The sequence below is a fragment of the Dermochelys coriacea genome, chromosome 27, assembly GCF_009764565.3.
Source record: "Dermochelys coriacea isolate rDerCor1 chromosome 27, rDerCor1.pri.v4, whole genome shotgun sequence".
In the NCBI taxonomy this organism is placed as follows: Eukaryota; Metazoa; Chordata; order Testudines; family Dermochelyidae; genus Dermochelys; species Dermochelys coriacea.
Window position 1 is genome coordinate 8959190 of NC_050094.1, and position 22514 is coordinate 8981703.

The 22514-nt window shown below is 55.1% G+C and overlaps 1 protein-coding gene across 2 annotated transcripts; it reads right to left on the reverse strand.

Moving 5' to 3' along the window:
* Positions 1-1310: 1310 nt before the first annotated feature.
* On the reverse strand, positions 1311-22026 carry PDK2 (pyruvate dehydrogenase kinase 2). 2 transcript variants are annotated; one of them, XM_038385472.2, is made up of 11 exons: positions 21851-22023; positions 16494-16635; positions 12961-13032; positions 10701-10885; positions 9856-9945; positions 9172-9249; positions 8570-8646; positions 7896-7994; positions 7185-7292; positions 6706-6819; positions 1311-2841 (listed from the first exon to the last, which is right to left on the reverse strand). In XM_038385472.2, exons 1-11 carry the CDS (start codon positions 21969-21971, stop codon positions 2701-2703), a joined length of 1227 nt encoding a protein of 408 aa, XP_038241400.1. In that variant the 5' UTR covers positions 21972-22023; the 3' UTR covers positions 1311-2700. The 2 variants fall into 2 exon arrangements, with proteins under 2 accessions (XP_038241400.1, XP_043359431.1); XM_043503496.1 differs by lacking the exon at positions 1311-2841 and adding an exon at positions 3457-6343 and having other exon boundaries at positions 21851-22026.
* Between the last annotated feature and the right edge of the window lie 488 nt (positions 22027-22514).

The following is a 22514-nucleotide window of genomic DNA, read 5'->3' on the forward strand; positions in this document are numbered from 1 at the left end:
ACATTTTAGGGCCGGGCGCTGGCTGTTCTATGGTCAATCCCTTGATTGAAGGTCACCCGCTGGGCTGATCTGCGGAGCGGGGCATTGGGGGGGAGAGAGCCCTTCTCCCCAAAGAAGCTGGGTCCAGGGAGGCCAATGGGGAGAGGATGCAGAGCATCTGGCTTGTACACGGCCCTGCTCACGTGCAGCCCAACTTGGGGGTCCAGGAGTCAGTAGGTCTGCAGATGCAGAGCCTGCCAGCCCTCCCTCCCGCTCTGCCATTGGGTGACTGATCACACAGTACATGCCACCTTCCGGCTCCCAGGGTTTCCCCTCCCGCCCGGCTGGGCAGGAATCCTCTCAAGGACACAGAGGAGGTGGTTTCCAGGGTTTGAAAGACAGAGTCAGCTCCCCGGAGCTTTGCATCAACACGGCAGCTGCGCGCTGGGCGAGGGAATCCATGCTCTCTGCTGCTCCAGATTCAGGCCTCGGCTCTTTCCCCTCCCACCCGGCTGCTTGGGCCCAGCCAGGGGGTTGCCAGAAGCAGAAGCGCTAGTGTGGGACCCTGCAGCGGCAGGATAAACAAGGCCCTGGAGCGCTCTGCAGAGCCAGATAGCCCAGGACCAAGCAGACAGGGAAACCTGACCTACAGGTCAGTGCCCTGCAGAGAGCAGCACACGGCCACAGCCTGCGCAGTGCCGCTCAGGGAAGCGGGACTCCTGGGTTCCATTCCCAGCTCTGCCCGCGATGCCCAGTGTCCCCTTGGGAATATCGTTCCATGCTTGCTAGGAAAAAGGTCCCTTTGGCCAGGGGATCTCAAAGCACTATGGGAAGCTGAGTGTCATCATACTGATGGTAAACTGAGGCAGAGATCGGGTCAGTGACTTATCCGTGGTCACACAGTAAGTCAGTGACCGAGCTGGGGACCCAGGAGTCCTGGTAGAATTATACTTCAGCAGCATTGAGGTCCCATTGTGCTGGGAGCTGCATAGACCCTGCTCTGAAGAGCTTACAATCTAAACAGACAGATAAGGTGGGAGGGGAAACTGAGGCACAGGGCAGCAATATGATTTGCCCAAGCTCACCCAGCAGTGCTGCGAATAGAACCCAGGCCTCCTGCTCCATCCATTGGGAAAGACTACTTACCTTACAGATATTTGAAAGGGCTAATTGTCTGGAGAGCTGATGGGATCCAGTTTTAACACTCAACTTACTAAGTGGGTTGGGCCCATGCAGAAGGCAGGATGCGAAATCCACTGCCAGGGGGGTGGTGTTCGCTGTACGCCGGGAAAACACAAAGTGCAAAGAGACCACCACCAACGCCAGGCCGGTTTTGGTCAATGTCATCTTTATGGATCAACAATGGGATGAACGCCATGACTTAACCCATCGTGTCTGGGGCAGAAACAGGGTTCTGCCCACAGCATAAAAATATACATGTACCTGTGCAGATTCTTTCCAGAGTACATAAAAAGCATGCCTTGGAAATCAGTCACACGTGGGACGTGCAGGGCAGTGGTGTGAAAACACAGGGAGCAGCTGGTGCCGAGGGGAGCTCCCCAGAAAGGACAGAGACACCTAACAGGTCAGGAAAGCGGGCGAGAGGTGGGCAGAGAGAACAGGGCACCTCCAGAGCCCAGGCTTCAGACAACACTGAAAAAGTTATAATCCCTCTGACCCTCACCAGATCAGCACCTGCCTTTGCCTTGCAGAGCAAACTCATCCAGCTCACCTCAGACCGTTCCGTCTTCCAGCCAGCGCCAAGCAGCAGGTGTGGCAGTAAGTGGGAACGGGTCCCGAGTTCTGACAGACCCGGACAGCAGCTCTGAGCTGGAAAGAGGCACCGTAATGCCTAGTGTTTAAACACAGCCGAGAGAGAGAGAGATGGCTGCTGAACCCCATCTGAGGGGACCCCACTGCGAACTCCTCTCCCAGCCAACAAGGGGAACTGTTCTTGCCCCAGGTGGCTGTTCTAATGCCTACCCCGACCCAAGCAGGGGAGCACTGAGGACAGCCTCCTCCCTTTCCCTTTGATGCCATCCCACTGTCCCAGCTCAGAAAAGGGCAACCCTGGCTCCTCCCAGCAGCCCCCTGGGCCACACGCCCCTGAGCATGAAGGCCCCCTCACTCCTTGCCCCTCCCCCGCCCCACTCACGACACACCTGACTCTCCTCACACCTCCCCCCACAGGTGCTCCAGCCCTGGCTCCCAACTCCCCCAGCCGAACAGACCGAGTCTGAGCCCGTGGCCCTCTTGGCTCTCTCTACAGGGCCCCTGTCCACCCCACACCTGAACCTACAAGGCTTCCCCACCTGCCGCCTTCTCTCTCCCCATATTTGAAACTCTTCGGCCTGAGGACTGGTTTCCCCCGTAACCATAAAAGCCGTCTCCACAGCCTGACTCCTGTCGTCCCCCTCCCAGGGGCAAGCAGAGGCAAAGAACTGATCTATGGTGAATAAAAGGATTATGGGTAAAACCCCCAACAACGGGTGATGCCTGGAGCCTGCCCGGCTCTCTTTAGTGTGAAGATGGGGGAGCCCAGCAGATGCCAGGCAGTGGTGGGCAGGGCTACTGCACGCTACATACCGTAAAAAGAAATCATTCACGCCCTGGGCAGAGCGCTAGCCAGACTGGTCAATAGGAAGAGTCCATCACTCGAGTTCTCCTAATGTGGTTTTTGTGATGTGGATAGATTCTCCGTCTCCAAGTGCGCCCAGGGGCCTAGGTCACCCGGTAGGTGGAGGTGTTCTTTGGTTCCGTACTTGGCACGCACCAGTCATCTGCCTCCTGGATGGTCTGGTAGTGGCGCCAGGCTGACTTGTTATAGACTGGCAGCCTCTCCACAGACTCTGTCGACAAGGCCTGTGGGTAACCGCATGTCAGTGGACAGGAGAAGTGCTCTCTCTGCAGTGAATCCTAGCCCCAAGACCCCATGGCCTCCAAGCATCCTCCCAATGGCACAGCCAGCAACTAGGAAGTTTCCCTAGGAGACGTCTGGTAGAATCTGGACAATGGTTCAAGATCAACCTCTGCTGTTTCCCGCCTGGTCCCTATTCAAGGCAGATTTCATGCCACATGTTAGCCTGTAAAGTGCTTTGGAATCCTTCCGGACACAGGGCATCAGCAACGTTCTGTCCTCTTCTGTAGCCTTCCATCCAAGAAACCCAGGAGTCCTGGTTCCCAGGCTCCTGCTCTGACTACTAGGCTCCCTTCATGATACAGGAGTTTGATATCAAAGACTGCTAATGAAACCCTGTGATTCTTTGCTTCCATTTCCTGGCCACAAAGCAGGGGGAAGTGTGTGTGCTGGAATGCAATTTGCATTCAGAGGGGCAGGCAGGGGGGAAGCAGTCTCTGCAGGTCAGATTTTGCATTTGTTTCCCCAGGGCTTTTAACTGGAGCTGGCTGAGAAAGGGAATCGCTTTCCCATGGACATTTTCACATTTCTGAAAAAGTTTCATCTCACATTAGGATGAAACGTCAAGTCCGTGAAATTTTTCCACACAGAAGGATTTAAAGACAGATTCCATTTTGGGACACCTGAAAGGGAATTTTCCCAGCTTCCCTCAGAGAAGGCTCCTGTTAATTTCACCTGTGAAACTGACAAGAGCCTTCCATGCCCAGCTGCTGGAGGGGCGGAGAGCCAGAGGGCTCTGTCTCTCTGCCAACCCACCAGTTCTGGGAGCCAGCAAGGGGCTGCCTGGCCCCCAGAGCTTCAGGGGTGGGGGAAGAGGCAGTGAAGCCTGCCTATGTTTCAATAAAAGTTTTGTCAAATCTGTAACAGAATCAGTGAAACATTTCACTGAGTTTTGTCAGAAAACTTCCAACCTGCTCTACTTCTACCTCACCTCACCAGCTCCCTCCACAAGGAAGATTTTAATCACGTCTCTGTGGGTTTTTGCACGAGGGTCGGTCTGAGTGCAGTGCTTCTGATCCCCAGCCCATGCACTGGCTATGAACTGAAGCCAGGAGCAGTTGCATCAAGGGAGTGTCTATATACTGAGGTTAGCTACAACTGGGTGAATAAAAACCTCGAGTTTCTTTAGTTGATCTAAACCCCAGTTTTTAAAAATGTTAATCGTTTTTATTTGATGTGTTGCTGGTTCTTTACTTTCCCCCCATTTTAATTGGCTAAAGTGGATGTTTTGTATCTTCCCTTAATTAGCTTCCTGGTTGGTGACAGAATTTCAGGTTTTACAAAGATTTTTTTTTCTACTAAAGTTTCACACACAAAATGTTCATCTGTGCTGAAAAAGACAGCACCAGGGCATCAACAGAGAACTGCAAACTCTGGCACAACAGTGATAAGCAGATACCCCTGACTCTGTTTGCAGCCAATGCCACTTCCAATATATTGAACTCCCACAAGTCAGGAAAGCTGAAATGCTTTAACCAGGCTAATATGCCTTCATCGGGGTTTGAGGTCAATGGGACGTGCGTACTTGAATTACATAGGCTCTGGGATTTTTCCAAAGCACCTAACATTAGGCTCCTCTTCATTTTTGAAAACATTGGCCTATGTGTATAACCGAGTCATTGAGAATATTTGCATTGTATTGAAAGTCGAAATAACTTTTCACAGTTCACACTGCAACAATTTTGTTCTGAACTGACAAAGATTTTGTGCAGTGTTGTTATAGCTTCCCACAGTCCAGGACACACCATCTCAAAGCAGCAGCATCTCTTGCCAGAGCAACACATGCTAAACCTGCAGACATATCTCCATTGCTGATCAATACCCCGCCCTCCACCCCAACACAACTTTCAAGATTCCTGGTCCTACACACTATATGTGGGGTTCCTCATGCAGGGCTTCAAATGTCCCACCAACCACCATGAGGGTTCTGAAACCAAACGATCACTACGCTCTTGAATGAACTCATGCAGAAAAGTGATAAAAGACAAAACTACCATCCTTTCACAAAGCGATCACTTTAGATCTGATCTTTCAATACTCATCCTCAAGGAAAATCTACACAACACCTTCAAAAGGTGAGCCTGCAACCTCAAATTCCTAACTCTGCTAGACACTCAACACCATGGATTCCACAGAGTTTTATGGCTCATTATGACAATTTGTAACTCACCCTACTAGCTGGCTAAACCTTAATTGCCCGCTTCAACCCCCTCAACGCATAACAGCCTAACCCTCAATCGACAACTTCATTTCAAGTGGCCTCTACAACATGGATAACCCCTTACGCTTGACAATCTGTCCCAACTTGTATTTAGGTCAGACTCTCTGATCTCCTTCCCCAGGCCTGAAAAAGAGCTCTGTGTGGCTCTAAAGCATTTACCTTCCATCAACAAAAGCTGGTCTAATAAATGATACTACCTCCCCCACCTCGTCTCGCTCAAAAATGTTATGCCAATAAAATAAAAGTTTAATAAAGATACAATATTAGCCCTGATGTGGTAAGTGCCTAAACATGTGCTTAACTGTAATCCCATTGAAGTCAATGAGACAAGGCATGTGCGTAAAGTTACGTCCCTGCTTAAGCATTCGCAGGATCAGGGTCTTACATTTTCAGATTTTTTTGGCTTATAGACATTTTGTAAAATTCACATGCAATACCCCTAATTGTAGTGGCACTGAAGGAAAACAGTGTTTACAATTTAGCTTGTGATAAAAAAAATGTAAAATTCACAGTTGCAATAGCACACGTTTTCAAATTAGCTTTTACAAAGTCTTCACCCGATTGAAACCTGACTTGAATATGATTATTAATATTTGAAATATTTATATTTAAATGATTTAATAGTAGTGTCACTTAAAAGAGCTACTCACTAAGAGCAAAAAATCCCTGATGCAGACAAGCCCTTAGACTCCAGAGCTAGGAGTGTAAGGAGGAGTCGGTCAGTTACACATCACCTCTCAGCCTGACCCAGCATGTAAATGATATCCCGAGAACCCGCTCCCATACCCATGGGCAGGACCAACTCAGACCCAAGCTCCTGCTCCAGTGGCTACCTAAGTCACCCTGGCTACGTCACTAATCTTAGTCAAGTATTGATCCTGAACAGAGACACGCTTGGCTGAGACACAAGATGAGCCTTTGGGGGTAGCGTGAAGTGGCTAGGAACAGAGTGAAACTGACCCACGTAAGTTTCACCAAGGAGGGACAGGCTCAATGGGGACAAGTCTGTAAGATCTGGAGACTCCACCCACTGTCCGTGACATGGGGCAGCGATCATTTTCTTCTCTGTTACAAAGGAAGAGGAAAAGCCAGGGGCTGGGGACCTTCAGCAAACCCCTCCAGTGTAAGCACTTATCTCTGGTCCCCACTGCAGTAACATCTGCAAGCCTCGCAAGCTCTCATTTATCTTCACTGCCCATACGTGAGGTTGGGCGGTGCCGCCGGCCCTGCGTTACAGATGGCAATGAACTGAGACTCAGAGAGATTAAGGACTTGGCTACATGGGAAAGTTATACTGGAATAAGCCAGTGTCTGAATTTAAACTAATGTAGTTATACTGGTATAACTCCTCATGGGGACACACTTATTCCGGTATAAGAGTGTCCATACAGGGAATTATACCGGTATAGTTCTATTGGCATAGCCAGTAAGACTTTCCTGTGTAGACAAGCCCTAAGGGACTTGCTCAAGGTCACAGGCCTCCCAAGTCCTAGGTAGGCCCACTAACCACTGGGACATCCTTTCTTCTAGATTCCCTGCCTGAACCCGCGGGTTTGAGAAAGAGAGACTCGGGGGGTGATTTACGCACCTTCAAGTAGATGACTGCATCTGTCCCAAAACCCTCCATGGAGAAGAGCTGAAGGTCCCCTTGGAAATACTTGGCATAGAGTCTGGAAATGGGTAGGCCGTAACCAAAGCCAGCCTGGTGGAGCGGGGAGAAGACGACAGGTGATTATGGTTGCAGAGGTCTCAGCAAACTGCCCGACCATCAGACCCTACTTCCCCCAAAATCACCCTACCCAGACATCAGGAACCCCCCAAACCCTCCTCCCACTCCTGGCTGTCAGACGAAGGCCCTCCGCCATCATCACCATGCGATCCAAACAGAGCAGTATATGTGCAGGCTGCTTACTGGAATCCCCTGCACACGGCTCCGGAGGGGGAGGGTGGTTACCCGGAAGGACTTAGGGAATTCCACCCATCTCTTCCACAGCCCCACAAAATCACCCTGACCAACGTGCTACCTGCAAGGACACCCAGGGGGGCCCAACTTGATCCGATACGTACCAGGGGTGTCCCGCCCGAGCCGGGCTGGGGGGTGGGCGCGGTGGAATACATGTAGCTGAAGAGCCGCTCGATCTTCCGCTGCGGAACCCCGCCACCTCTGTCGCTCATCTGTGCGATGGGACATCACGTCAGCAGCCCCTGGCGACTCCTCACATGCCCTGACCAGTGGTGTGTTAGCCATGCCCCCCCCCACACCATGCACTCAGGGAGAAATCCCAGTAGCGCCTGCTGCTGGCTGATATAGAGGAAGCATAAATAGGCCAAGACAGGGTGCTCTGTCCAGCCCTCCTGACAGGAGGAAATACCCCCATGAGGCTGGGGGAGCAGGGAAAACAGCCTCAGGGTTCAAGCTGGAGGCTCCCAAGCAAGGACTGGCTACTGGCATCCCAGACAGCCGCAGAGATGAGCTGCACTGGAGGAGGGAAGCTAGACAACATTTGGGGATGTGGTCTAAATACCCCCCACACACACATGCTCCCTGAAGTCCCAGGTCCAGGGTGACAGCAAGTCAGATAGTCAAACAGAACTCAGGAGGGTCTGCTTGCCCAATCCTCTATTAGCCACTAGACCACATCCACTCAGTCTACCTGCTGCACTGCAGAGAACTCCCAGGACAAAAGTGAGCTCCCTGGGGAATTAGCCTGTGCCCCACAGTACAGCTGATGCTGAGGGTCCCTTTCTATCCCTCGGGCCCTCAGTCAGGCCACCTACCTTGATAGAAAGATCTTCTTTACCCAGTGCTACCATCACCTTGATGGTTGGGAGTCGGAGGCTGGACTCGTGACTCTCCACGGTGGCTCGCATGGCATTCTATGAGGGAACAGAGACAATAAGCAGGTCATCAGGGATTTTATGATAGCCCCTCTAGCCTGGCCCCTGCCTGCCCTGATGCTTGAGGAAGGTACAAAGACTCCCCACGATGCACCTATTTGTGCAGTATTTGTAAGGGTAGGAAGTTCCTTCCTGACCCTGAGCCAGTCATCTGCAGATGTCCTGAAGCACAGAGGCCTGATGGTCCTGGACTTATCATTAGTCGATTCCTTCTTTAAAATGTTTAACTAAAGCTAGTTCCCTAGGCAAAAATCCTGCAGAAATGAGTTCCACAGGTTAACACAGTGGATGAAAAAGTGCTTTCCTTTATTCATCTCTTAACCAGAAGAAAAAGATGACATATTCACAATCCCCTCCTGAAACATGGACTCCCTGGCCTCCACCTCACCCACCGCCAGAGGCAGGAGCTGGAAACTCCGGTGCCTACTACAGGGAACCACCAGTGGGTCAGGCAGACAGGATGCCAAGTTCCACCATGGTTCTCTCCAGCTTCGTCACCTCCTTGCAGAGCAAGGAGTGCTACAGGGGAAGGACCATAGAGCCGGGAGCCTTACCTTGAAGAGCTCAAAGAGCATGTGGTAGAGGTGAGATGGGACGTAGACAATGCGGATCGGCTGCTTGGAATTGTTGGCTACAAGGGAAAGAACACAGCGGCTGTAAGGGAAATGCTCCTGTAAGCTGTTGGCCTGAGTCCCCCAACCCAGGAAGGACTGACGCCCAAGGACGGCTCAGGCCCGTCTTTCAGGGCACGGTTTTGTTCTTCAGACACCAAACTCTCAGCGTAACACATGCAAAGCTACCCGCTGCGCAAAGCGGGCTGCAGCGATCCGAGGCATTTCCTCTGTGTCTCTCGCCCTGCACCATGGGGAACACCTTGCTTCCTGCAGCTCCCTTCCTCAACTGAGCCACTTTAGAGTCACTTCATCAGTCTCAGCAGGGAGGTCGCTGATCAGCTGCAAGCCAGGCTGGGCCCTGCTCCCCGTAAAGGGCCAGCCACCTTGTGACAGCTTCCTTAGAAAGCTCCTCGCCCTCTGCGGCTCCCTACCAACCCCAGCACCCTACAAGCAACTCACTTTCCCGCCAGGCTCAATTGCTACCCCACAAGCATCCCCACCCACTCCCCGTCCCCAGGGGCTATGGGTCCCTCTAGACTCACCGCTGACCTCCTGGATCTCCAGATCGGGTGAGGCCATGTAATACTGGTCACACAGCAGCTTGGCCATGTTGTAGGCATCTGGAGAGCAGGGAGAGGTGGGATCGGCACAGATTCTACCCAAGAGAGTGGAGCTCAGTGCCTGCTTCCCCTTGGGACAGGCTCAGGACTTAGTAAGGGGATGGGAGACAAGGAATTTCAGCATGGACAGCACTGGGAATGACAGACTGGAGCGGGATATTTACTCCCAGAACAATGACAAGCTGGGCATCAGCTGGGTGAACTTCCCCCAGGCTGCCCTGTGCCAGTGTCCCCTGCCTGGCAGGGACCCCCCTTTTAGGGACAAGGGGAGTTCAGTCACTGTGGCCCACCAGTGCTTGGCGTCTCTGGGGTACCCCCAAGGCAGTCTGACATCTGTCACATGAACGATTGTCCACCGGCACCTAGGCTGAGATCCACCGAACTCGTCACACAGAGAAGCTTCCAAACAAATCGTCTTCAGCCCCCGCTGGTCTGGCACGGATCAGAACCGGCTCCCCAGCTGATCTCCCAAGCCAGCTATTGTCCCCTCCGAGCCCCCAGTGCAACCTCATCTTGGTGAGACCCTTTAGCCTGCTTTGCTCCACCACGCAGGGGCCCCCACCCTTTTGTAGGGATGCTTCCTCTCAGCCATTATGGGGCACGGACCTCTCACAACCTCAGACACGTCACAGTGGGGGTCGATGCTGCCAATGTGCTTGGGGTGAGCAGGGTTGGTGCTGCCATCAAAGAGCAGGCCTGCATGGAAAGAGACGGAGGGGAAGACAAAGAGGGGAGATGTGCGTTGGTGGGGAGGACGGACTTCAGCACAGACTGGAACATACAAGTCTGAGGGGGTCCCCAGAAGGATCAAAAACATGCATGACAGTTTCCATCTCTCCTACCCTGTCACACTGTCCCAGTACTCCCCACCCACAAATTTCATCCCTTGGTCCCAGTCCTCTGCTGAAATCTCCCTGCTTGTAGGGTCTATTCCCTGATTCCTTCTAGTCTAGCCCAGAGGTCTTCCTGGGGGTACATCAGCTCATCTAGATATTTGCCTAGTTTTACAACAGGCTACATAAAAAGCTCTAGAGAAGTCAGTACAAACTAAAATTTCATTCACACAGTGACCTGTTTATATGGCTCTATATGTAAGGACAATATTAATATTCCAATTGATTTATTTTATAATTATAGGGTAAAAAGGAGAAAGTCAGCAATTTGTCAGTAATAGTATCCAGTGACTCTTTTGTGGTTTTAGGTCTGATTTTGTAAGGAAGTAGTTTTTAAGGGAGGTGAAACTTGGGGGTATGCAAGACCAATCAGACTCCTGAAGGGGGTCCAGTAGTCTGGAAAGGTTGAGACACACTGGATGTACATTTTCAATCCTGTGCCCATCACCGCAGAATCTGATCCCTGCCTCATTCCACCTCTCCTCTGCAGCCCACCCCTCACTCGGTCCCTTCCGCTCCATGGGAGACAGCAGGCTCGGCTGGGCGGTTGTCACTCACTATGCTGGTTGATCAGCATGCGGATGGAGATGCGGCTCAGGTAGAAGCGGTCCAGGAAGTACTGGATGTTCTGGTTGGACACGGGATCATCCCCGTAGGCCTCCTTGTACTCTATCACCCCCTGCGCCATGGTGGGCACCACGTCATTGTGCCGGTTACGGATGGTGATCAGGGCATCCGTGAATCTGGGAAAAGGAGGAAGGGAAAGCAGAGGGGGTTAGTCCATGTGAGATGTGAGCAGCTCATCATAGAGCTAGGCGAGGATATAGACAGCTTCCCAGAGCCTGGAACCAGAGGGCTACAACAAGGAGGCAGGGGACAGCAAGATCCCCAGTACATTCCAGGGAGGCACAGCAATCCAGTCCAGGTTCCCCTATGGCTGAAGGAGCTCTCTCCCCCATTCTAACCCTAACGCGGGTGCAGCTGCCTGGGAAATCCTGGAGCAGATTCCACCACACAGCTGACATGGATCTCCAGGGCACATGTAACATTAGAGATGGCTGAAGTGCTGTAGCTGGAATTCAGCTCTGGACTGGGGGGCTATGGGGGGGGTGCGGAGGTAGTTGCGATCTGTGATAAAATTTCAGTGACACTCACGCCGAACCCCAGCCCGAGCGGAGGTCCCTGCCAGGATCTGGGAGCCGGAGGTGGGGCAGCAAGAAAGCATGACTGTCCTGTTCAATGCGGCCATACAAAAGGAATCCCTAGTCAGGTATCGGTCCACTGCTAGATGCAGAGGGTAAAAATCATAAATAGCAATACAGAGAAGGCAAAAATGTTCAATAGGGATTCCTGTTGTGTATCTGGAATGAAGCAGGACGACATATCCATCGCATTGGAATAAAAAATTCACCAATTGGAGCAAGGGAGAATGTGAGGGCCCATATAACTGACATCCAAGGGCGTTAAAGGAACCAGCTATATCACAAGTGTTAATTTTTAACCAATCTGGGAAAACAAGAGAAATTCCAAATTGGAGGCCTGCCACTGCAGGGGCAAAGGGATGACTCAGCAAACTATAGATCAGTTAGGCTGATGTGATTCCCCAGCAAATAACAGAGTCTCAGATTAACTGTTCTATCGAAGAATTAGAGACAAACAATACAACTAAAGCCAGTCAGCACGATTTCATGGAAACTAGATCTTATCGAACAACCCTGTTATCTTTTTTTTGTGACAAGATTACAAGTCTGCTTGATAAACTATGCATAGTATCCTTAGATTACTCCAAGGTGTTCGATTTAGTACTAGATGACATTCTGATTAAAAAAAACCTTGTATTTTATGGAACTAACAAGGCACTCATTCGATGGATTGCCAACCGGCTCAGTGACAACGTTGTTGTTAGTGGGGAGATATCACTGAGTAGGGCAAGGTCCCCCAGGTTTCTCACAGGGTCCCCCAGGGACTGGTTCTTGGTCCGGTGCTATTTGACATCTTCTAGATCATTGATAAAAATCATATAAAATTTTTGCTGGTAAGGTTTGCAAGATGACACAAAACCATGTGGAGTAACAGATGATGAGGATAGGTTAACGTTACAGAGCTCTCTGAGTCGCCTGGTCAACTGGTCACAATGTAACACACTCAAATGGACGTTTACTCCTCTGGGATGAAAGAAAAGCAGATTACACCTAAAGGAGGGGAGACTAGATCTTGGGAAGCAAGAACTCACAGGAGGACTTCGGGGTAACGCTGTTGCTAAGGGGCCTAACGTGATGCTGGTGTGTATACAGAGGGATATCAAGCAGAAATAGACAAGTGCACAGCATTGGTAAAACGGCTACTAGAATACTGAGTCCACTTCCGGTCTCCACGCTTAAAGGGGGAGGCGGACATAAGGGAGAGAATTCAACGGCTGCACAAGTAAGCCTGGCAGCAAGAGGCTTAAGGAGCTCCACTTAGTCAGTTTACGGAAGAGCAGGGTGAGAGGTGACTTGGATCACCGTATATAGGCACCTGCGCACGGGAAAGATATTGGCTAGGTGGAGGTGGGGCGTTGATCTTGCTGACACAGGCATAACAAAATCCAATGGCTAGATCCAATTCAACCTTGAAATAAGCTGCATTTTGCTAGCCAGGAGGGTAATTCAGCACGGAGACAGCTCGCCAGGGTGGTGGACTCTCAATCACTGGGAGTGATTCAATCCAGGTTCTGGGGAAAAGCCTTTGGCTTGTGGACACAGGAGGGCAGAGGAGGCGAGTGAAGGGTCCCTCCTGGGCTTAGTCTATTAACCCGTTCAGCCCACACCCAACTTACTGTCCCAGGGTGCCTTGGTCCTCAGGGTCTTTGTCCAGGAACTCCATGATGTCCAGCAGGCTCTGAACATACCTGTAAGGGAGTGGGGACGAAAAGGGATGCAGGTTCCATTTATAATCCATAGCCACATGTTGGGAGTCCCGATCAATGCAGTGTGGCCCCGATCCCTGTCCTTCAACTGGTAGGCACCCTGGAGAGACTGTGTGTGACAGCAATGCCCCACTACCCGCCTCCATGGGAGGGAAGAGGACCCACAGAGTCTAGGCACCGCACTTTACAAACAAGCTCTGGAGAGGGAAGCAGCAGCGCGCACACCCCCCCAAGAGTTTAGGACAGGAAGCGGAGAACACTCTGGGATCCTTAACAGGCAGGATCACTGCTTGGCACCTCCAGCAACATAACCCCCCCATGCAATGCAGCAGCCACCAGTTTAGGGCTGAACTACAGGGAAGGCTGCCTCCTACTGGAGCCACCACCACAGCTTCCAGCAGGCACCTGGGCTTCCTGCAAAGGTCTCCCCTCCAAACACCAACCCAGCCCAGCTTCACCTGACAGGATCTTAACCTGCAGCCATTACAACTTGGGCTAACTGAATCAAGGGCATATTCCAGAGGTCCATCTCTGGGAGCCCAGTCTAGGCAGAGCTGCTCCCTAACCCACGGCCTATCATCCCCTAGAGCATCCCCCAGCCCTCCTCCCTCATAGGGACAGCAGAGACGAGCCTAGCCTAGTGCCTTGCATGATAGGAAGTACAACTGGTGAAGGAGGAGCACATAGAGCAGCAGCTGGGGGCCAGCGACTTCCCGGGCCTGCACCATGCCAGAGGCTTTGGGACAGGCAGCGCACCTTGCCCTCTGCAGCCTCACCTTATCGGGAATGTCTGCCAGTCGAACCGGGAGCAAGCAGCCAGTCAGCACGGTAGCAGCCCATCCCCTCCCCTGGGTTACAGTTTTCCTCCAGACACACAGCTCCTTCCAGAGGGCACCATGACAGCTGCAAACTCCTAAGCAGGCTGGCTGTAAGCGTGGGGATGGAATGGTTTCCCAGGGCTCTGGTATATTTGCTTGGGGATTTAGGTTACAAGGAAGCAGCTGCCAAGGCACCAGTCCTGTGAGATCAGGAAGTTTTGATCACGGGATCCCAAGGGTGCAGGAGGATGAGTACAGGAGCGGTTCAAGTCCAGAGATGACGGGGCAGATCCCACCACCAGTCACAAGGGGATTAGGGGTGTAAGGAGAGTGCTCATTTGGGCCCCATCATCAGAGCCACCATGCAAGGCAGCATGGTGCCAGAGAAGCAAGGACTGGAGTAGCAAGAGGGCCCTGGCCAAGTAGAGAGAAGGCTGGTCTGGAACGGAAGGGATGTTGGGAGGTCAGGGTCCTGAAGCAGTCTAGATATCACCGGAGCACCCAAGCATGTGGGCAGAACTGGGTGTGGGGGGCCTAGGGCTGGAATAGTGGGGGGGGCTTCAAGGAAGGACTGGAGTGCATGGACATAAATGGGGAGCCCAAGGCAGCACGGAAGGGCACTGGCAAAGCTGGGTGTAGGGGGCCCGAGGCTGGTCTAGCAGGTAGCCTGCAAGGGCACTAGCGTAGGGAGGCTCAGAGGGGCGGGAGACGCTGCTCGACAGCAAACCCCGCCGAGCGCCCTAAGGGGTGCTGCAATGGGGGCTCCCATGTGTCTCCGGATCAAGCCCCCTGAGCAGAAGTGACAGACCACAGAGCTTCATGCTGGAGAGGGGTTCAGCCAGGGGACCTCCCAGACCCCTCCGAGCCGGGGCTACTTGAACAGACATTGGGGGGGAAGGAACAGATTGGAGGGCTGAAGACGCACCAACCCACCGGTGACAATCGCACGTGGCAGCTTAACCAGCCACCCTGTACTTCACAGCCCCTCGAATCTCTGGGGAGCTTAGACCTTGCAGATTAATAATAAAGGGGTCAAGGAGCAGCACAGGGTTCAAAGCCACCCCACACACACCCCTGCTGCCATTGGAGCAGGCAGCAAAGGGTTAACGGCCAGTCCCATGGGATCACTGATGCAGGAATGCACCTTCCAGGAGGGCAAATTCCAGGGTGCAGCTTAGCTGCAGGCAAGGGCCAGGTTACTATTAACTCGGGCTCCTGCCCCCCAGCTCCCGGGGGTGCCGTGGGATTCAGCTGGTCTGGGCAGCCTCTGGGGTGAAAAGAGGAAATCGCTGGCTGCACAAACAAGCCCGCACGTGATCTCCAAAGTAGGACAAAGTTCAGGCGGCTGCTGTCTGGTGGGCAGGGGCCGGGTACTGGGGGGGGGGCGGTCTTAAAGGGACATTTCCCATTTCTTCCCCCTCCTGTTGGCCTATGAACCCCCAAACCTATAAGGACCCAGACCAGAGCAGCTGGAGCCTTTGAAATGACAACAATGTGAACCATACCAGTACAAGGGGGAAGAAGAAATCCAAGAATGGGCTGCCGGCCAGCAGGCTTTCAGGGGTTAAATACAGTTGCTGCCCCGAAACCTGCAGTACCCAGGGTGACCTGGCGGGGGCGCCGCAACAGCTGGAGTATCAGGGAGCATGCGCTTCCCCCAAGGGTGGTTTGGAAATCTCCCTGCTCCTCAGCTAAACCCAACTGGGTTCTGCCCAGGGCTGGGCGAAGCGTAAAATGAAAAACCCCAATTGTTATGTGTTGGGCTGATCCTGCTCAGCTGGTCCATTGTCCTGGCACAATTTCATGAGCCCACGTCAAGTCTAGGAAGACATGTTTTTCAGCATGATCCGTCAGCTAGCTGTTCTTTACAGGGGTTAAGCCCTGTCTACACTAGAGGTCAAAATGCAGTAGCTAACTAGTGTACACACAACCTGTTTTCCTCAGCTTGGGCTACACTAGAAAATTGAGTCAGCTTAACTACACCTCTCGGGGCTGTGAAAAAGCCACACCCCTGACCAGCGTAGTTAAGCCAACCTAACCCCCAGTGTAGACAGTGCTAGGGCGATGGGAGAATTCTTCCATCAACTTAGCTACTGCCTGTCGGGGGACATGGAGTACCTACGCCGATGGGAGAACCTCCCATTGGCGTAGGTAAGTCCCTACGCTGAAGCTCGACAGTGGCAAGCTGTGCCATGGTAGCATTTCAAGTGTAGACGAGCCCTAGTCTAGAAGTGGTCTTTTGAGTATAAACTGCCTCAGTCCCCAGTTATCACTGATTTGTCTCCTCCACCCCCTGTGCTATTGCACGCCCCGCACTCAGTATGTCCATTCCAGAGCCCCTCAGCGGGCCGGGTCTTTGAGCTGCCATCCTCATTCATCCTCCTGCATCTGTTACATGTAAACCCAGATCAGGTGAGCAAGGGCTTACTGAGGAGAGTTGGTGGGTGCGGTGGGATATGGGGTCAGACAGGCAAAGGATGGCAGTGTCTCCCTACACACACAAGCTAGTAGTGCCATGCTCCCCCCCCCCGGCTAGCAGTGCCGTGCCCCCCACATACACGCCAATTAGCAATGCTGCCCCGCCCCCCACCCCCACCCCCTTGACTGGCAGTCCATCCTACTCACCAGCTCTGCACCAGCTGCACTGAGGGTGTGCTGATGACCCGGTCTGGCAGCAGGTTGATCTCCTTCATGATGTTGGACAGCCGGACAGGCAGCTCCTGGCGGAGGAAGGTGAAGGAGGTTTTCTCGCAGGCATTGCTGGACCCTAGAGATAGAAGCCCCACCATTAGAAAAGCAGGATCTCAGTGACCCCAAGCCTGACTGGGGGGGAAGTAGGCACCTATCCCTTCAGCAGACACCCACCTGTCCTGCCCCCAATATCAGCTCAGGATGGTATATCAGACCACCAGTTGGACTCCCAGGTGCTCACCCAGAGCATTTACCTGGTTCCTCCAGCCCCTTCCTCCGCTACAGCCCCTTGCATCAGAGGATCTCATGCTGATCCCCAAACATTACACCTCAGACCCTCCATGCTCCCCCACTGAGTACAGCTTTAGCCAATCTAACCACTAGGCCACACTCCCTTGCAACAGGCTGAACTCCATCAGGGTCTTGGGCACAGCTCTCAGGATGGGGAGGGGGAGGAAAGCTGTCCCCATCACTTCACTCCTTCTGCCAGTCGCAGACCAGCCCTTCTCATCTGCTGCTCCCTCCACCAGAGTCACCTCATCCAGCTGCCGAGCTCCAGCAGGGGATAGTGTACAGCAGACTCACAAGCGAGGCCAGGTCGCATGCTGACCCCAGGCTGTAGCCCATTACTGCTCAACTTGCCCTGCCCAAAGTGGGAAATGGGGAGAGTACCCCCATCACTTTGAAGGCATGCCCACGAGGCCAGGGCAGGTGGGGTCATCTAGTGGTTTGAGCAAAAGACTGGAGTCTGTGCCTGGCTCTGCCACTGATTCACAGAGTGACCTCAGGCATGTCATCTAACCTCTCTGTGCCTCGGATCCCTCCATCTGTACACATCATTCCAATCACAGGGCCTCCAAAGAGTCCTCTTTATTTCACCACTGCCTTCCCAGGTTGGGAGTAGGCACGCTGGCTGCCTTCTCCAGGTCCAGGAGCCATTTCTCAGGCTTCCTCTCTGGAATCGAACCCTGGCTCCCTGTTACCCGTGATAGGCACAGAAAGTACCATTGAAAGGTGCCAGGGCAGATGTTCGAATGCATTGCCGCCACCGCGGGGGCATGCGTCCATCTGTACGGTGGGGGTAACAGTAATAGAGAACTCAGCCCTGGGGTCTGAAATTGCAGCGCTGGGTCCTCGTAGCCCCAGGGACCAGCGCCTGGCACACGTGGTATGCGTGGCATTCAGCGCACAACAGTCCTGAAGCTTCGCGGCGTGTTCCTGAACTCTGACGTGTCCCGTGCTTGGCTAAGTACAGCACGGCACAATGGTGGGCTGCCTAAGGAGAGGTCTGCCCTGCCGCGGAATGACAGAGACGCTAGGAGCCTTAATGACCGGGGAACTCCCTGTACTGGCCAGCAGAGAAGGAAACTAACCCGCCCCACTGGCAGCAACTCCAAGTTCTGCAAGGAATCCAACCAACAAACCCACCCACAGTCAAAAGCACCCGAGTGACCGGGACATGGGCCAAGAGGCTCAAGGAGGGTCTGGAGGAGGAAAACAAAATAATAGTGAAAAGAAAAGGAGGACTTGTGGCACCTGAGAGACTAACAAATTTATCTGAGCATAAGCTTTCGTGAGCTACAGCTCACTTCATCGGATGCACGGCCATCCGATGAAGTGAGCTGTAGCTCACGAAAGCTTATGCTCAAATAAATGTGTTAGTCTCTCAGGTGCCACAAGTCCGCCTTTTCTTTGTGTGAATACAGACTAACACGGCTGCTACTCGGAAAAAAAATAGGTGGGTGATGATTAGTGTCAGATCACAGCAGGGCTATAGAGTAGATGCAGGGAGAAGAGAAGAGGTGGGAGGCTGGTAAACAAGGGCATCATTCTGTAGAGAGGAGTAGCAGGGTGTGTGTGTGTACTCACACGCACACAAATGTACAGATGTAACCTGAGCTACTGCAGCGTTCGTACATCCCTGGCAGTTACTAGCTAAACACAGCACAGATTGTTTTGCAGGCAACAAAGGCTATTGACGCAGCACTGAATGAGACCAGGCGAGCCAGACAAGTGGCTAGTGGAAGGAGAGAAACACACACACACACACACACACACACCCAGCATGCGTGTCAGCAGGTTGCCATGCAGCGCCAGCCAGCCAGGGACTTATCTAGCGTTTTGAAAGCCATGGCAGGCCCGTCATTTGTTCTGGAACGAGAAGCCACATGAAAATGGACACGGAGGACAGTGGGGGGGGGCGGGTGGGAGGTGCTTCCAGTGGCAGGAGCCAGCGAATGGTTCTAGGACAAGGCAGAGGGCACCGGCACCCTCCCCCTTTTCAGCACACGTGTAAGGGTGCTGTGGTGCATCTCAAATACTTCACGGCAATAAACCCCTTCGCCTTTTCCTATCTCCTTCAGACCACGGATCTCCATGTACATCAGTGAATCCATCTTCCCAGCCTGCCCTGGGCCGTGGCTTGGTCTCGCTACCCCCCATGCAACTGATGGGGAAATACTGAGGCACACAGCCAGGAGGGAGTCGGCAGGCAGGAACAGAACCCAGGAGCCCCCCTGCTCTAGCTAGTGGGCTGGGAAGCAGCAGGGAGGGGCTGCGGTTGCCTGCAGCTGCTGAGAGGGAGGGTTCTATCTCGAAACCTCAAAGAAAGGCAGCACCTGTTGTTTTGAAAGAGGATTTTCCGGGGGGGGGATCCTTGGAGGGTTTGGTATATCAGAGTCAGACACCCCAGAATACGTGGTGTGGGGGGGATGGACGGAGTGTGTTCCAACGTGCAAAAAACAACCTCTCACCCTCTCCCACAGCTGTCCCTTAGAAGAGCGGAGAGCAAACCTTACAGTAATTCAGGGACAAGAGTAGCCGTCCTCTCCTCCCCCCATAGCTCCTGCTACTGCCTGGGGAGGGGGTCCAATTAAACCCACTCCCTACTCTCCCTCCACTGATTTCATGCACCATCCTACCCACTGATTTCCCCTACATCTTCCACTCCCCAGAGAACAGGATCACATGGGAGGTTTTCCGCTTCCAGCCCCTCCCAGCCCCCACATATCCCACTCTCAGCCCTATAGTCCTTCTAGCCCTTTCCTAGCCCCCTACTTGGTAATGACTCCCTCACATTGCATCACCAGCAGGGCCATCACCAGCAATCTCCGCACCAAAAGCCCAAATCCCGACCCACTGAGCTAGAGGGACAAATCAGCCCCCAGCCCAAGGGGGGAATCCACTTAGCCACTGTGTTAAGCCCACGCCCGTCAGGAATTCAGAACCCTGATCGGGCCACTACTATGGACCTCACCTTCCCTCCAACCCATCACGCCCCCCACAGCACCACTGCCCCATAGCCAGATGTCCCTAAGCCCTGGGAGCAGGAGATAGCTCCAAAATCCCTGAACTGTTCTAGAAAGAGCTGCTCCCCACTCCTACCCCCAATGAACCTCCCTTCTGTCCCCAGGGGGCATTTACCCAGGACTATTCCACAGAGAGAAAGGGAAAGCCAGCCCCCCTGCACCCTCCTGCCCCAGCGGGCGGTTAGTGAACATGAACAGCAGGGAGCCCCTGATCTCCCCGCTCCGTGCCCCCAAGGTGGGTGGAGGGAATGCAACGTTCCACGCTCAGGGCATACTGCCAACGGGGCAGGGAGAAGGCAGCCCTGCCTCCAACCTGCCCCATGGATCCCCTCCCCTGCCACCCAGGGATCTTTTGCCAGGCAGGGAGCGGGGGCATTGATTCCAGTCCCAGAATTGCTCCTTGGGAGTGGGGGAAGAGATTATCCCCCTCCTGCCCCATGGCCCCCCAGCCCCCATTGCCAGGGGGGTAGGTACCCAGGCAATGTGTGTGTGTGTGTGTGTGTGTGTGTGGTGGGGTGTAACTACCACAGTCCAGGAATTGTTTCACAGGGGTAGAGGGGGAGCCTGCCCCTCACAAGCCCCCGGGATACTTACCTGGGGGGGGAGTCTATGCACCGGAGGGGCGGGGGTACGTGGCAGGGACATGGCATGCACCTGGACGGGCGATGGAGGGGGATGGACCCAGGCGGGAGGCAGGGGTGACGTACCCCAGGAAGTGTACACAGGGGAGGAAAGGCCCACCGGGAAGGGGACAGATTTAACCGGAGGTATTTACCCAGCTGGGGGGAGGATATTTACCCGCGATGGAAGCTGTCTGTACCAGACGCTATTTACCTCCACAGGAAAGGCCAAGGGGGGTATTTACCCAGGGAGGGGACATGCCCTGGGGGTATTCATCCGGGAGGGAGGGGCCCGGGGGCATTTACGAGAGGGAGGGGCACCAGGGGTATTTACCCAGGCAGAGGTGGGGCCTGGGAGGGGTATTTCCCCGGGCAGGACCTGTGGGTATTTGATTGGAGGAGGGGGGGGAAGCGGGGGAAGGTCCCAAGGGGTGTTGCTGGGGGCAGTGTCCCCAGTAAAGCAGGGGCCGGGGGGTATTTACCAGGAGGATGTTTGCTGGGGGCAGGGCCCCGGGTGGGGGAGGATCAAGGGGGGGGGCAGTTGCCCGGGTGGGGGCGGGCCAAGGGGTATTTACCAGAGGGGTGTTTGCCGGGGGCAGGGCCCCAGGGGGGACAGTTGCCCTGGGTGGGGGATATTTGCCTGGGTGGGGGTGGAGCCTGGGGGGGTATTTACCTGGAGGGTGTTTGCAGGGGGTGGGGCCCCAGGTGGGGGCAGTTGCCCGGGGGGGGGGTATTTACCCTGGAGGGTGTTTGCTGGGGGTGCGGGCCCCAGGTGGGGGCATTTGCCCGGGGGGGGTATTGCCTGGGTGGGGGGCGGAAGCCGGGGGTGGGTATTTACCAGGAGGGTGCTTGGCGGGGGGCGGGGCCCCGGGTGGGGGAGGGCCGGCGGGTATTTGCCGGGGCGGGGCCCCAGGAGGGGGCAGTTGCCCGGGGGGGGTGATTTACCAGGAGGGTGTTCCCCGGGGGCGGGGCTCCGGGCGGGGTATTTCCCAGGAGGGTGTTGCCCGGGGGCGGGGCCACGGGTGGGGGTAGTTGCCTGGTGGGGGCGGGGCCCGGGGGGTATTTACCAGGAGGGTGCTTGGCGGGGGCGGGGGCCCCGGGGGGGGGGAGGGGGCGGCGGGTATTTGCCGGGGGCGGGGCCCAGGAGGGGGCAGTTGCCAGAGGGTGTATTTGGGGCGGGGGCGGGGCCCCAGGTGGGGGCAGTTGCCCGGGGGGGGGGTATTACCAGGAGGGTGCTTGGCGGGGGCGGGGGCGGGGCCCCGGGTGGGGGAGGGGGCGGCGGGTATTTGCCGGGGGCGGGGCTCCGGGGGGGGGCAGTTGCCCGGGTGGGGGAGGGGTGTTGGCGGGGGGAGGGGGCAGTTACCGAAATCCAGGAACTGCTTCATGGAGAGCGGCGAGGGCGAGAACTTGCTGAAGTGCTCGATGTAGGACGGGGCCCCGGCGGCCCGCGCCGCCTTCCCCAGCAGGGCCCGCAGCAGCCGCATCGCGCCCGGGGCCCCCGAGCCACTGACAGCGGCCTGCGGCCGAGCCCGCGCCGGCCCCGCCCCCCCCCCGCCCCGCCGCCAATCGCCGCTCAAAAACATCCCCCGCGGCCCAATGGGGAGCGCTCCGGCCCACGTGCCCGCCCCGGGCCCCGCCCATTAACCCCTCCCTGCCCGGGGCCCTTCTGTCCGACCCCTCTATCCCCTTAACCCCTCCCCGGCCGGGCCCTACGGCCCCCCCGACTACCCCCCTTAACCCCTCCCCGGCCGGGCCCTACGGCCCCCCCCGCCACCCCCCCTTACACCCTCCCCGACCGGCCCTACGGCCCCCCCGAACCACCCCCCTTAACCCCTCCCCGTCCAGTCCCTACGGCCCCCCCACCCCCATCCCCTAAACCCCTCCTGCCGGGCCCTACGGCCCCCCCCGACCACCCCCCTCAACCCTCCCCGACCGGGCCTACGGCCCCCCCGACCACCCCCCTTAACCCCTCCCCGTCCAGTCCCTACGGCCCCCCCACCCCCATCCCCTTAACCCCTCCCCGGCCA